The sequence below is a fragment of the Lytechinus variegatus genome, chromosome 7 (assembly GCF_018143015.1).
Source record: "Lytechinus variegatus isolate NC3 chromosome 7, Lvar_3.0, whole genome shotgun sequence".
Lineage (NCBI taxonomy): Eukaryota > Metazoa > Echinodermata > Echinoidea > Temnopleuroida > Toxopneustidae > Lytechinus > Lytechinus variegatus.
In genome coordinates this window covers 29,843,629-29,859,976 of record NC_054746.1, presented here as the reverse complement: position 1 = coordinate 29,859,976, position 16,348 = coordinate 29,843,629, and the positions used below count along the sequence as shown (strand labels likewise).

The 16,348-nt window shown below is 36.5% G+C and overlaps 2 protein-coding genes across 4 annotated transcripts in view; one reads left to right on the top strand and one right to left on the bottom strand.

Moving 5' to 3' along the window:
• The window catches only part of LOC121418951 (nuclear pore membrane glycoprotein 210-like), a 41,234-nt gene extending 37,597 nt beyond the window's left edge, over positions 1–3,637 (bottom strand). For both annotated transcript variants that reach the window (XM_041613185.1, XM_041613186.1), the window contains exons 1-4: positions 3,426–3,637; positions 1,734–1,873; positions 1,112–1,243; positions 173–269 (exon numbers count right to left, since the gene is read on the bottom strand). In XM_041613185.1, the coding sequence (XP_041469119.1) occupies positions 173–269; positions 1,112–1,243; positions 1,734–1,873; positions 3,426–3,601 (545 nt within the window). In that variant the 5' untranslated portion in view covers positions 3,602–3,637. The remainder of the gene's footprint in view (positions 1–172; positions 270–1,111; positions 1,244–1,733; positions 1,874–3,425) is intronic.
• A 6,945-nt stretch (positions 3,638–10,582) lies between these two features.
• Positions 10,583–16,348, top strand: part of LOC121418950 (striatin-3-like) — a 42,737-nt gene continuing 36,971 nt past the window's right edge. For both annotated transcript variants that reach the window (XM_041613184.1, XM_041613183.1), the window contains exons 1-3: positions 10,583–10,859; positions 14,535–14,638; positions 15,838–15,905. In XM_041613184.1, the coding sequence (XP_041469118.1) occupies positions 10,653–10,859; positions 14,535–14,638; positions 15,838–15,905 (379 nt within the window). In that variant the 5' untranslated portion in view covers positions 10,583–10,652. The remainder of the gene's footprint in view (positions 10,860–14,534; positions 14,639–15,837; positions 15,906–16,348) is intronic.

The following is a 16,348-nucleotide window of genomic DNA, read 5'->3' as shown; positions in this document are numbered from 1 at the left end:
ATTCATATTATATGATTCACTTGAATCAAGGAGATGTAACTATTTGGCAGCAAAATAAAAGGGAAAAAAAATATGTTATTTTTGTGAAAGAGAAAAGGAACAAGGAATTGATAGATTCAGACAAATCATAATTTCATCCGTAATTCCATCTCACTAAATAAAGTTTATTTACCTTAAAATGCTCTTAGCATCGACAGCATTGTCTGCTTCATAATCCGATAGGAGAGTCCATTCAAACTCCAATCCTTCCAGGCTGCTAAAGGTATTGCCTAACATGAACAAAAAAAGAATCTCATAAGAATATATATAATTTTTTTTCAATAAAAAAAAATATACTTATTACAGAAAGGTTAGAGGTTGCACTATGGAGTAAAATATGATCAAATTACCCCCCCCCCCCCCCGATACGAAACCATTCATTTACAGCCATGGACTGATAAGTGATAACACATACTTCAATGACAAGAGGGGCAGGACCCAATGTAAAGTCATTCTGCATCTCAACAGCTACATAAAATTAGCAATGTTACATAATAAATTTGCAGATATTGAATTTCCCCTTTGTATTCCAGAGAATAAAAGAACCTTATTTCATTACAAATAAAACAAAAATTTCAGGACGAATCGAAACTCTCACATGCATTAAGAATCTTATACAATTGAACATCTAGTTCCTTTTTTTTATGAAAAAGGAGTAGTGATGCCTACTTCACAAAATATTATCAATACAAACCTAACTCCTTTTCTTATGAAATTTCTCATAAAAAATACATTTCAAGGGCAAAATATTTCTCTACTTTGCCTTTAAGGAGATAAAAATGAAGTTGTTTATCCTTCATCATATTTTCTTAATATTAACAGGAAAATGAAAAGAGAAAGGTACTGTAATATATTTTACCATTATTCCAAATGAATTATACATGTTGTGAGACTATGAATACTTCATCAAATTGTTAAAATACTTTAAATAGATAGGGTTAATATTAATATTTAAGCAATTCATATTCCAGCATAAACCAAAAGACTAATTCTATGTTTACAACTGATTGTGATTTTTTGTACACAGTTTTCCAAAGACTCAGTTACATAATCATACACCAATTATTCTCACCTTCATCATCAAGAGCTCTGACTTCAAACTCTTCTGGAGAGTCTCCTAAATACAGGATCCTTGTAGTAGTGATAATGTCAATCAGTTCAATTTGATCGACTATTACGTCACATCGGATTACTTGTCCACTTCCTACATCAGAAAGAATGAAAGAAACATGATGGATTCACCAATGCAACCTCAATCTTAGCTGAATAAAAATTCTAACTTATCTTTTTTTCACATACTAATTCAATTTTTCACATTGTCAATGATTTCAAAGATTGCTTATGTGTTATTATACTAACACGAGTTCACAAATTGTTAAGTACTGGAAAAAATCCTATGGTACATTGCGATAACCAAAATCCAATGGCAAATACATGTAATTCAATTTCTCATTACATGAAAAAAAATCTATTTCAAAATTGTTTGTATTGTCAGTAGTGAATTTTAACACACCTAAATTCCTCTGCAAACTCAACATGAATTCACATATACATTTGTTACAAATTCTTTGCCACTTGGCAACAACTAAGGAAATTCACTATCCAATGGCATATACTCTAATTTCTCAATTATTGCAATATAAAAAAAAATATTTAATGTTGATAGTATTGTCAGTAGTGTATTTTTAACACACCTAATTCCTCTGCAAACACAACACTAGTTCTCTGTGTTGGATGGGTGGACAATGCAGTTACAAGGGCTTTCTGTGAACATCCACTACCACTATCCTGATCGATAGGCTGTACAGAAGCAACATCAGCTCTCAAGGAACGCCTGCACATGTAGATAAAGAGTTCAAAATTAATCAAATTAGAATTATAAAAGCTTAGTAAGTCAAAAAAATATTTTGAAAGATTTCATTGATTGAGTACACTTTAACTTATTTTCACTACAATACAGTGTAGGCTCTTTTTTTTATAGATCATATCCATACAAAAGTAGGCCTACACTTTTTCTGAAAGGAAATTTCAAGAAGATTCAGAAAATGGATTTGAAAATGAGACAGGCTGAACTGCTGACATTTTATGAGTGAAAATGTTTGACTTTTCAGGAGCTGAAATATATTTTATTTCAGACCTCCAAATTTTTTCTTCTCTTTGCCCATGCCATTGTTTATTTACCAGATGTTTATTGCTCATGAAATTACCTTTAAAGTGATATAACTTTAAGGGGATCCAGTAATCTCAGCGAGGTAATTTTGATATGCTAATTCATGTTAATTTCTAATATCCAAAACTGACATTTTTTAAGTTTTTACCTAAATTTTCAAATAAATCACAATTTATTAACAATTGTACATATATGATGTGTATAGAGGTTTATTGTTATACCCGTTATATTTAGCAGAAAATGAAACCAAAATAAATGGGTGTAGTCCCTTAAATACCATAGTTATGCATGTTTAATACTATATTTGGAAGGGTTAAAGGTTATTCAATGAAATTTGAAACTTGATTAAACATAATTATGGTAATTATTCATAATCACATATTAGATTTTATTGTTAAAACTGCATTCTGTAACATCTTTAATCAAAGGAACGTCATCCATAAGCAGTTCAAGGGTCAAGCCTATTGTATTTGCATTTTGTACAAATGGATCGAGGGATCTACACCGTACATGAGATCGGTCTGGTAAGAAAATCTAATTTTTCACCTTTTTATTAACACATTTTTTGCACCTTCATACGCATTAGGCGTATGAAGGTGTATAAATAAACAAAATCACAAATTTACATGATTTCTATCTTCAAAGATGGAATCCATCTTTGTTTACACATTTCTCTTCCCATAATTATGGGAGGGCCGAGGGGGTTCAAGGACAAGGCTTCGTGATCAAATGACAATATCAAAATCATTTTAAAAAAATATCACAGAGGGGTCAGAGTCCTCAAAGACTCAAGGCTAATGTTTATGCATTAAGTTTGGATGAACCAGGGAAGTGAGACTGAGAGTTGCGCGACAGCCGAAGGCACTAGTTTTTTTTAACATTAGTTTTTTAACTTATTTTTTCCTGTTTGGCTTAATTTCAGGGCAAAACGGAATACCAGCTGTTAGTCCAATTCAGTGGCTAATATATTTTCAATTTAATGGGGGTTCATATGGAGCCCTTACCGTTTTCTATTTAAAAAAAATGCCCTGAAAATAAAATCTAAAAAAAGAAAACAACACATCTGACGTCCGACCAATCGATACCCTATTGCAACCGCACTCATCCCTGCCGGTTCGGCGCTGAACGAAGTAAGGCTCCCGCCGGAACGTACACGCCACACGGTCACAGCCAACAAAGATAGATGTGAAACAAATGAAGTGGTCACTAAACATACCATGTATAGCAACCATCGCTGCCTTCGAGGGTGAAATTGATCGGAGTTGCTGCGTAGTACGGAAGCATAATCCTGGGAACGTTTAATTTGTGTCCTGTGCATGATGAAAAGTGTATTAAAGATGTAACAAAGATGACAACTCCAAGAGTCACATGGAGCAGTCTAGTCAACGCCATTTTCGCAGGAAGATGTAGCACAAATGCGCGCGCAGCCGGCCCACGTACGTGCAAAGCGCCAACTTAATGTGTTCCGCCATCTTGCTTGTTGGTTGCCGATAAAATGCGCATTTTCAGATTTTTTTACGCTCAGTCATTATCCATGACTGAAACATTGACCAATCAAAAACTAAGATTCTATAAGAAATATGAATATTCATATACGAAAGTATAAACATAGATAATTTAATTTTATGTGAAATTTAAACACAATTCTTCAAAATTGGGTTAGTTTTATGTCTGTAAAATGACCCTTAAAACCAAAGTTTTTTTTCGAAAAAATAAGGGTTTTCCCAAGTTGTCATGGTAACATGGCCTGAATTAAAAAAGCGTAGCAAACACTTTATTTCAGTGATCGAGGATGTATTTGTTTACGGTATACGTCTACAAAAGTTGTAACATTTTTTTCCAGACCATGGATGAACTTTCAAAAAGAGATATTTTAGGCAAGTTTTTATGATTTCCGGCAATTTTCTGACATAGGCATTTTGAAGATATAGTTTTTTACAGAATTAGAAGAAGACATCATGGATTTTCCTAATTATCACGACGGATATGCAACTTACTTGTAAATAAATCAAACAAAGTCTATGATTTATTTTCGATAATGCAAAAAGAGACATTCAAGTCTCTGATTGAGAGCCGCAGATTTAACATTCGCACGGCGCAATGGTAACGTTTTCGCCGAATTCGTTGGGGCGAAAACACCAAGCGAGCCGTCCCACTCACCAGTCCCGAACGCTGCGCTGTATGTTTGATGATATATCTGGTGCCATTTCGTGCTTATAAATTTGTTTTTTCTACAATGCCACTATCTCATTAAAATTATTTGTCATGATAACATTGAAAATATTATCGTTTAATGGCCCAAAGGATCGACTGTAATAAAATACACTTTGAAATATTGTCAGAGAGTGATTAGTTAGGTGATGTTTATGGTCAGAATTTAGTCATGGCTTCGGGTGAACTTACGCGAACGCGGTCACTTGCTCACGGGGCGAGTCGGCCTGGCAATTTGGTGGAGGGCCGTTACGTGCAGTGCAACAAGAGCAGAGTTGGGGAGTTAAGTAAAAATACTTTGAAATAAGTAATCTGCAACTATTTTTTGTCTTACTCTTATCCCTTTAGATTAATTAGATAAGAGATTAAAATTCTAAAAGATTAAATCCAATTTTAGACAGTGGCAGAACAGAGTGGTGCTTTATAATTTAATGGGGGGGGGGGGGGTCGTGCATATGCCCCCAATTCAGAAAAAAAGAGGAAAAAGAAAGAGAATCTTGCGAACTTGTTCAATTGGATTTTTGTAACCAAAACATCAAAATTATGCTCATGTCGGTTGCAACTTACTAAATTCTTTTTAAATTTTGCCTGATCGATACGCCATATCGTGTATAACCCCCAATTTTTTTTCGCTCGTTCATGTCGTTACGCCACTGATATAACAGCTAGTTTATGCCAACATTATTTGGTTGCGGGATCAATTCAGCTATAACTAAACATTTATACTTTATGCCTGTTCAACTTCATACAGGTTTAGGCCTGTATTTATGAGATATTTTTAAGATCTATGGGTGCCTTCATTATTTTCATTTTCAATTAAAACAATTATTAATTATGTATTAATTTAGTATTAACCTCCATGATACATTTTATTGTGTTAAATCATGCCATTTCTGTTATATTAAGCCCTTGTAAAAACATGCTCAGTAGCAGACCCCCTCCCATATATAAACACAATATAAATGTATATAAAATGAATTGACCCCCCCCCCCCCCCGGCTTCCCTATCGAGGACAAAATGAAAAAAAAATCAAAATAATTGACCGCCCCCCTTTGACGAGGCAGCTGTCGGTGGCATGATGTCTTCTTTGACTTTTTTGCGTGTAAAAATAATACTGAAGAAATATAGGGGCACTCTAAGTGTCCCCCATGAAAATCAATCTGGATCTGCAAGTGCATGGGGCTGCGCCCTCTCCAACGTCATAACTTCACCATGGCTCCGTAACACAAAGATTAGCGATCAATCGCTAAATGAATTGGCTAATCAAGATCAATGTTACACGTGCATTTGTCGCAAAATACTGACTAAGAACCAATCAGAAGCGTTCTTTCATTTTTGCTATTCATCGTAAACCTTTGTGTTACGGAGTCCATATGTTTACGTTCTAGCTCTCATATTTTTCATCTCCCTGATTTTTGGAAGAAAAAAAAACAAGGCGAAAGAAAAGAGTGAAATAAATCCAATACGATTAATCACAATTTGAGTTGTTTGAAAGAATTATACTTTATTAAATTCTACAACCATGATGAAGAATAAACAGCAATCTTGATAAATTTTGGGTTTTTTTCAAAAAATAAGAACCAATTATCCTTTTTCTGATTTTTCCGGGATTTTTCTGTCACTTTCCACATTTTGAAGAAAAAAAATTAAGTTTTTCATCGACGCCCTGCACTGATGATGAAACTGTATCCCCACTGGGTCCTCTTAACTCCCCCCCCCCCTCTCTCTCCCCCCCCCCCCCCCATAAAGCGCCTTGCTCATTTCTCTTATCTCACCTTGACCTTAATTAGTTAATCTTAACGATTTGGCGGTACTGTCAAACGTGACTGGTCGCCATCATAGCTTCATCCCCAACAAACACGGAACAAACAATCACAACAATATTCTGGTGTTCGACCCAACATCATTCCGTTCAATACGCGTAAGGCCATACGTGGGCATGCACAAACAACGTGGGTTCTCAAAAACTGACCCGCGTTTGGACTGAAATTGTGATTAAAATAAAAATGTTACAAATATCACAAAAATATGGGTATAATAATGGATATTTGATTAACGGAAAAACATCAATCGCTTATTCATAATAATTCCGGAAAAGATTTGAACGAGGTTTTTATCAATGGTAATCAAGAGGAATTAGTGTATAGATGAATGGCGCTCAACGTTAGCCGGGTGAGGGCGCGCGCCAAATCTGGCCAGAATCTGGCAATATGGCGTCGCCCTTTAAGCTGACGTTGGGTCTATGGCTCGTGCACGTACGTGGGCCCTAGCTATCCGAAATTCCCGCGGCTTACTGCATATATGCACATGCATGATATGCACACATATCCGGGTACCCCAAGGCCCTCATTGCCCTCATCCCTAAACAGTAGCATCATTGCATCGAATTCCAATATAGCTTTTGTTCTGAGGCCACTTAAGGTGTTTGTTTGATCTTTTAATTTTAATAATTACATCTAACGAAGACCTAAGAAGAAAGCCCCATCACCGCAAGGGAGGATCCAACTTTCGCCAATAAATAAGGACCGGGGGTGGCCGGGGTCGATCCACATTTCCCCCGATCGGATCCGCGAAAAGCTGTGTTTTGGTGGGGGTAATCTTTACTAAACTACTAAAGCTTTAACTCTTTTTAAAGGAGAAATAAATTAAGAAATGGCAAAACTGAATGGGAATTTAAGACGGGAAAGGAAAAGAAAGTAGGATAAAAGAAACGGGAAATGAGAGCCTTGTAGAATTCTAGGACATCTACCCCCTGGACATCTACCCCCAGGACATCCACCCCCCGGACATCTACCCCTGGACATCCACCCCCTTAGGACAAGTACCCCCTAGGACAAGTACCCTCTAGGACATCTAACCCCCGGACATCTACCCCCCGGACACCTACCCCCCGGACATCTACCCCCCGGACATCCACCCCCCGGACATCTACCCCCCCGGACATCCACCCCCGGACATCTACCCCCCGGACATCCACCCCCAGGCTAGGACAAGTACCCTCTAGGACATCTACCCCCCGGACGTCTACCCCCTCATCTTTAAATTGATTTTGAATTGATAAGATATATATTTTTGCTCGTCTGTGAGCGATCATAACGAACGAGCAATTTGACAAAAAAGTGACAGGGGGTAGATGTCCGGGGGGTGGATGTCTGGGGGGTAGATGTCCAGGGGGTAGATGTCCGAGAGGGTATTTGTCCTAGAGGGTACTAGTCCTAAGGGGGTGGATGTCCGGGGGGTAGACGTCCGGGGGGTGGATGTCCGGGGGGTAGATGTCCGGGGGGTGGATGTCCGGGGGTAGATGTCCGGGGGGTGGATGTCCGGGGGTGGATGTCCGGGGGGTGGATGTCCGGGGGGTGGATGTCCGGGGGGGTGGATGTCCGGGGGGGGTAGATGTCCTAGAGGGTACTTGTCCTAGGGGGTACTTGTCCTAAGGGGGTGGGTGTCCGGGGGGTGGAAGTCCGGGGGGTGGATGTCCGGGGGGTAGATGTCCAGGGGGTAGATGTCCGGATACTAATTAAATGAGCTAAGTGGCTATATAGGGGACTCAAAACTTGATTTTAAAAAAGAAGCCAGGGACAGGCGCGCCGGAACACAGATACCGAGGAGATCGAGCGGGACTAGAGGGTGTGGGACCCCCCCCCACGGTAAGGAGTATAAAATGATTTTTTGTTTACCAGTGATGCTGATGTAAATTTGAATAGCAACAAAAAAGGGGGAAGGGTTCACTACAAGTACCTCATTTGCTTACATGTTTCAATTTTCCACAACAGAATTCCAGGGGGTGCTGCCAATGGAGAATAATACACGCAGCATCCCCTAATATCTTGGAGGTGCTTCAGCACACCTGCTTCCTAGGGATGATTAACATTGAGTAGAAATAACCTTAGATTACTATTTATCATATCTTGTTAACACCTGATTGTTTGTTTAGACATTGATATATATGATAATCTATACCACACCTATAAACAGCTTTTCAAGTAGCCGAAATGGTGAAAATGTGCTACAAATACTAATTTTCAGCCCCCCCCCCATGATGGATCCACCCGGCCCTTTTGCGCCACTGGCACCAAAAGAATGGTTATAAGTCAGCTATAGAGAACCTTCATCACGTGCCCGGGATCGCATGCACCACCGGGGCCCCACCCTCCACTGGCCTCTTCAGCTTATTTAAGTATAGGCCCTATCCAAGGTACCTAATGCCTATAATGATGTCATAAAACAGAAAATCAACAAGGTTTGATGAGACCAAATTTTATCATTTCTGGACCCGGGGGGGGGGCACTTCTATTGACGAGTCATAGGCTACCATGCGCGACCATAGGGTCTCCAAAAGCACACTAAACACGTATTTTCCAGATAAGTATTGACGTGTGAAACCCTACCCTTAACAAGTATTAGAAACAAAACGATATACTATAAGTATAGGCCTACTAGTATTACCTGAATTGAACCCCTAAACAGGTACAGCGATGTTTAAATTGTATGTCACGGACGTCCGTCGTACTCGGTTTTAAGTTGGGTTTAGTACAGCCCCAAGGCTTCCACACCTCGCGCAAATCGTACTCTTGGGACTCTTTTGTTGGGGCAAAAAATACATCCTTTAGGCTATTAAGCATTTTAGTGTTAATTTTTTATACCCTCGCAAATTTGACCCTAAACACGTAGCTTTCTTAGCGAAAATAGGCCTTTTTAATTAGTGTTTTTAACCCAAATAAACACTTGTTTTTATAAGAAACAGAAAAATCAGACAAGTTGATAGGTGAAAGTTTGAACAGTATTGGACAAACAACAAGAAAGTTATGAATTTTTAAAATTTGTAAATATTGGTAATCACTATACCCATTGAGACTTCAAATTGACCGCATATGGGATGTCATAGTGATGTAAGGCAAGGACTACTCTTCTATGTACTCCAATACATATTATGGCTAAAATGTCATTTTTCCCAAAAGTTTTATTTCAATTATATTTTTCTTTCATGAGGACATTAAACAATATACTACCTGGGTTATATTTAAATTATGGCCCCAGGGGAAACGGTACTTAGGAGAAAACCACAAATCCCTGATAAATAAAGTACATGGCCTATGGGAAAGTTGTCCTTGCCCCTTGTCATAATTTACTTACCCAGTTGCCAATTTGAAATCTACTTACTATTAGTGATCTCAATTTTAAAGCAGCTATAACTTTTTAATTGCTTGTCCGATTTCTTTCAAACTTTCACCATTTTGTTCAATTTATTTTTCTCCTTCCCAGCACAACATTTTATGGCCAAGGCTGGATTCCCCTTTTACTTTACGTACGTAACGTGACCTATATCTTGAAAAAGACATCCTTTTATGTGTGGTTTTTTTTTTTGTCTCGCCGATGGCACTCTAAGTGCCCCCCTTGAGGACGCAAGGAGTGGGCATGCAATAAGTCTCAGGGTCGGGCCCGGGGTCGGGTTTTCATGTGACCAGTCGAAAACTTGGGTAGAGCCCCGCGGATAAAAGGGGCAAGTGAATGTACCATGCATAATCTTACACCAGAAAAAATCTTTCTGCAGGTACATCCCCTACCCACCCCCAATTTCGTCCGCCAAAAGATTTGACAAGCAAAAAAAAGGTCTTCAACCACAAATAATGGATTTCGTACCAGAAAAAATTTTGACAAGCAAAAAAAAGGTCTTCAACTGCAAATTAAGGATTTCGAACCAGAAAAAAAAATTCAGTTGTGACTCGTCAATGGGGGGGGGGGGGCAGGGATACGTCCCTTGCATGCATGGGTTGTGACTCGTCAGGGGGGACGGGGTGCAGTCTGCCCCCTGTGCCCCCCCCCCCCCCGTAGGTACGCTAATGCCCAATTTTCAGTGACCACAAGTCCGCCACATGTCTATCAGTTAGTCTACCAGTAAAGTATCGAAAATGAAGTTTTATACATATCTGTTCAAGTGTATGACGTCAATAAATCATTGATGAGATCGGAGGGAAGGAAGTCGAAGGGGTAGTTGCATCCCCATGCATCTCATGTAAATTATGGTGAATGAATAACTTATATCAATTTTATGGATAGAGCTGATTTCGGGTTGAAAATTTTTACCTACTTAAGTCTTCTTTATATTACAGTTTGGGCCTTTGGAACACTCAATCACTATTTCTCCATTAGGGTCGGCCTACTGGAAAAAGACTAGCGTGACATCCAATCATCTCAACAAAATGGCGACGTAGTAGTAAGATAGGATACAGAATGGATAGTGAATCGGGACTGTCGCAAAACCACGTTAATCAGATGAATTCTGGAACTTCTTCTGTAAATAACATCAGCGGTAAACAACAAGATGATCATCCAAGACCCAACTACACAATACCAGGAATTTTACATTTTATACAACATGAATGGGCTCGTTTCGAAATGGAACGCGCTCAGTGGGAAGTGGAACGAGCTGAACTTCAGGTAGGCTGTCCCACCCGCACGCAAACCATAGTCATAGACCGCCGGTCTGTATGGGCATTCCCATGGCCATGGCATGCCTATGCACGCAAAGCAAAGTCACGTCGTTGAGCTGGAGGCTCGAGCGGAGTGAATAATCAGTGTATTATGTCTGAACTTTAGTTTAGATTATATTGAATACACTGTTGTTTAGTCTTCACTTGTTACTGCACTGATGATTTTGATATGATTTTAGATTCAGTGACATTCTTTTTATTTAATTTTATTTCTATTTTAGAATCAGATGTTTCATTTTCATAACAATCGAATTTGACACAAGTCATCAGCAAAAGTCACAACTCAACTGTCATTGTCAAATGACATTAATTTTTTTTTTAATAGCTTGACTTCAGCTTTTTTCTTGAAATTAAATTTTAAGTAACAGCAGCTAGCAGGATAGTGATGTCAAGGACAAGGAACTACTGCTTCTCTATTCTATTTCAAGAATCAAGTGGATTTGTGAAAATTAAAATTTAAAAATTTAGAAAAATGAAAATGAGAAAGAGTGAAAGTTGTACTTGTAGACTGAGTAAAGAATACAAGATCGAGGAGAGGCCTTTGTCATGCTCAGACCAGCCTTGTATGAGTACCTGAATTGAATTAAATCCCAAATGAAGTAGATACAATTTTGCTTGACAGCTTCCTAAATGTGCAAAGCAAGTGCATAAGTCCATAACCAGATGCATTCACACTTCATAACTTACATCTAATTTTAATTTTATTTTTGAGATTGAAAATTTTGGTCTCGTGTATATGTGATGTCTCGTTCTAACACTAGTTAGTAGGGGCCTATCCATGTTCTCGTATAATCAATTACGACATTGGATCCTAAAGTTACTTCAAAATTTCAACCAGAAGAGAAAATAAATGCCAAATTTATGTGTCAGAAAAAAAATTTATTATCTCAGAACTTTGCAACAATCTCTTAAAGTGAATTGGAAAAAAAATAAGAAAAAGTCTAAAAGAACATTTTGATGAATTTGTTTTCTCAAAATTAAAAATAGATCTGAGATCAAGATACATGTAGCTGGTTGTTGATGTTGTAAATTTTCCAATGTTTCTCACAGAAATACAATTGCCCTTTTCAAGTCCATGTTGTTACCATTCAAGACAGAGTTTTGTGACTCATGGTTTGTTTCATGTTTGAAACATTCTTGAAAATGGCATCTGAAGAAAAACTGTTCACATTTGTTATAACAGAATTATAGGCCTATTCAATCATCTGTTTCAGTGTCTTGTATGTTAGGCTTCATGCACCGATTATTAAAGGGATACTCCAGGCTGAAAATAATCTAATTTGAACAAATAGAGAAAAATCGGACAATCAAAACACTGACAATTTGATCAAAATTGGACAGAGAATAAGAAAATTATGGCATTTTAAAGATTTTGCTTTTTCCAGTGAAACAGTTCTAGGCATGTCTTAATAAATATTCAATGAGCAAACTGATGATGTCACATCCCCATTTGTTCTTTTGTATGTTATTATAAGAAATAAGGTTTATTCAAGATTTTTTTTCCCCAAAAAAAATTGGTTTAACAACTGATTAATAGTGCATTGGATATTCATTGCTACAACTTATTTCATAATAAAGGACATGGCTGACCCTGCGGCATGTCTTAAATATTCAATGAGCAGACTGATGATGTCATTTTCCCATTTGTTCTTTTGTATGTTAGGTTTATTCAAATTTTTTCCTCCCCAAAAATTGGTTTAACAACTGATTTAGTGCATTGGATATTCATTGTTGCAAATTATTTCATTATAAAGGATACATATACGAAAAAATGAAACAATTATGATATCATGTAATAAGATAAGAAAAAGAAAAGTGGGGATGTGACATCTTCAGCCCACCTAATGTACATTCATGACGACAAGCGTATTACAGGACTGTTTTCACAATGTATTGCTAAACTTTAAAGTTTAATAACTTCACTATTATCAGATTTTGATGAAATTATCAGCATTTTACTGAGTGTATTTTACTATATTTGTTTAGATATAAATATTTTCAGCCTGGAGCACCCTTTTTATTAGTCCATGTACAGTATAAAATACATGAATATTGGATGTTCTTCGTAATGAATGATCTTTTGATCATCGTCAATATCATTAGTTCATTACCAGTATGTCCGCCACCACTATCACTTCCATCCTCCAACACTTTCATCATCATTATTAACATCAATAATAATAATCATCATCATCATGAACATCATCATCGTCATCAATCACCATTGTCATCATCATCAATCTCACTTTGTCTTCATCAATATTATCATCATCATAGTCATTACTGTAAATTATCTCTATTATTGGGATTAAAGGAAATTCATACTTTGTATAGGCCTATCATGAATGTTCAATTGATACTTTGCCTTGAAATTCTATGAAAGAATGTCCAACAATACATTGCAGATTGTAGTACTGTACTGTAAAATGACCCCTTTGAATACCCCCATGCTACATGTAGTTCTGTAACCTTGATTTTACCTGGTTTAATGTGTGCATTGTCATCAAAATTTAATATGAATCCTATCAGCAGCTGAGCTTTAGGTGGTTTTGTATTCAGGAAAAATACTATTTCATGTACATCAAGTTAAAAATTTATTTTGGGGGCTACTTTTCATTTTTCCACTTTTCAACTTACTGCCTGCATGTAAATCTGCAACATTGGATAACTTCAACATTGCAATTAATTGTGATTTTCCAAGGATCCTTTTTGAGTGTCTAGGGCTATTTTGTGCATTTCAGAGCCCCCATGTAATTTTCCCCCCTGATGTACAATGTACAGTAGGCCTATATTGTTTTTTATACTTCATTTTTTTTAGATTTGAGAATCAAGATCACATGCAGGAACTTCTGTAGGGGTCCGTAAGACCTTCATTCATGAATGTGTTTCCTTTATTTTGGAAGTTTTTGCACACTCTGTCATGAAAATCATTTGTACATGTACATCCTATTCAAATTTGTTTCATATCCTTGTAACATGTATTTGGGAACTCCTGATAAACTAAAGGGGTTACATGTAGGTGTTCTTGAAGCAAGTACATGATTAAAGGGGAAGTTCACCCCGAGAAAAGTTTGTTGTAAAAATGAGATAAAAAATATGGGTGAAGGTTAAAGGAGAATCCGTTGAAGATTATTAAGAAAGTTATTAGAATCTTAAGTTTTGGATTTGTGACCTAAAAATGAGCAGCTGCCCCATACATGTATGTTTACTAAAATGCATGAATTTTCTTTTTTTATGGTTCCAGGTGACTTATTATGTTTTTCTATTCATGATCGGGTGTGAAATGATTTGTCTATTGATATAAAAGGTGCAGTAAAAACCATTTTCAATCTTCTGAAAAAAAAAGACTTTTTAATTGATTTTTTACCATTCGCTATGTAGGAATGCTGCTCACATATAATGTCACAAATTATCAAATAATTAAAATTTTAAAAACTTTTGATTCTATGATGGATTTTCTTCAAACCTTTGGCAGTATTTTTTTGTTATTTTTTCTGCTATTTTTACAATAAACTTTTTGTCAAGGTGAACTTTCCCATTAAAAATAGATCATATCTGGTGTGCAGTGCAATATAACTAAATCTTTGGATTTCATTAACTCTGATTTTTTTTTCATGAACAGGCTCGCATTGCTTTCCTACAGGGAGAAAGAAAAGGACAAGAAAATCTTAAACATGACCTAGTAAGGAGGATAAAAATGCTTGAATTTGCATTGAAACAAGAAAGGTAAATATCAAACTCTTTCGTTACTTTTTATACTGATTATTGTACGATTGTAGATACATGTATGCATTAAAGTGATAATTTGTTTCGATGATTAACTTTGTAGAAGTGATTATTTTGATTTATAGTTTAATAAAGAGTACATTATTTTTATACATGTACTTGATAGTATTGAAGATGCATAATAAATTTGTACTAATGACTGTCCACTCATATACTGTAGTTTAAAGTCTGTGGAGACAGAGGTGGTAAAGATAAATGTGAATTGCATTCGATTACTGTTTCTTTAATACAAATGTTACAGTATTATACATGTTCATGCAGCAACTTTTGCACTGTATCATCTTTCATTTTCTTGATTATTTGTAAAAAAATGTCATTGTGAAATTGTATCAAATTTAGCTGCATCTCTTGGTGATGTTTCGAAAAGAACCTTCATTCATTTGTCTTTGTGTTTAGATTGTTATTATTGTAATAATAAGCTGCCTGATAGGATACAATCATTGAAAATATTCATCTAGTTTCATGATTGAGAAATTGTTATATACCCCAAAAGGAGTCTCTGGAGGGTCTGGAAACAACTTCTGTTTTCACTCCGTCATCCCTATTGTAGAGACAATCTCTCCCACAACCTGTGTTTAATGTACATGTAATTTATTTGATCATTTGAAATTGATAAATTTTGAAAGTGAATAATCTTTAGATTTATTAAAACTCTATATGAGCTTCTTGAATTGGTAAATTCTTGAGGCCTGTATATTTAATATTCAGTTGTGACAATTTTAATCTTTTCTGTTATTTTCAGTTGTATGTTGACATGACTTTTATGAACTATACATGTTATTTACAAATTTTATGGAAATAATTGTGCTGTTTATGGTGAATGTCATAGAAACATTGATATTTTTAATTTGCTCTTGTTCAATGTTACAATGATGGCCTGCTTTTATTAAATGATCAAAAACTGTTTCATCTAGATCTACATTATATTTTCAGAATGATTACAGTTCTACATGTAGGTTCTACTAAACTAAGCCCCTCGTATACATGTATTTGTACATTTCACCTTTGTGAAAATAGGTTGTTTCTATGGATTGTGTGAAAATCTTATGAAAAGTGAGCAACATATGTATCCTATCGTTTTTATAACCAGAAAAAGTTGATTATTAAAGGAAATGCTCTGTCGTTTTTCTTTGTAACAGAATGAAGTACCAGAAATTAAAGTCAGGTTCAGATAAAGATGAATTAAAGGCCCCAACATTTGATGGAGGTAAGAATCTTGCTGTTTTTATTTGGTAACCATTTTACCAGGCAAAAAAATAATTCTAATTTTCAGGGGCTACTTTTCACAGCCTACTGGCTACATTGTAAATTTGCAACATTGAATAAACATAACATTGCAGTGAATTGGGAGTTTCCAGGGCTCTTATGAAAGTTTCGGGGGAGGGGGGTAGTCCTGAGCCCCCGTGTAATCTTTTGCTGATTTTTACATTGGTATTACATGTACTAGAGCTGCCAACCAGGAAAAAAAGTCCAATTATTACATGTATGTTTTTTACATCAAATTACGCCAGTACACTTTTGACGTTTGTTATTATGCTTTTCAGCGTCAATAGCTATGTACAAAGTTTTAATACATGAGATAACACATTGTGCAGTGGCAAACTCATCCGAGGGCAGCAAATACTGCCATTGCATGCACCATTGTGTCGC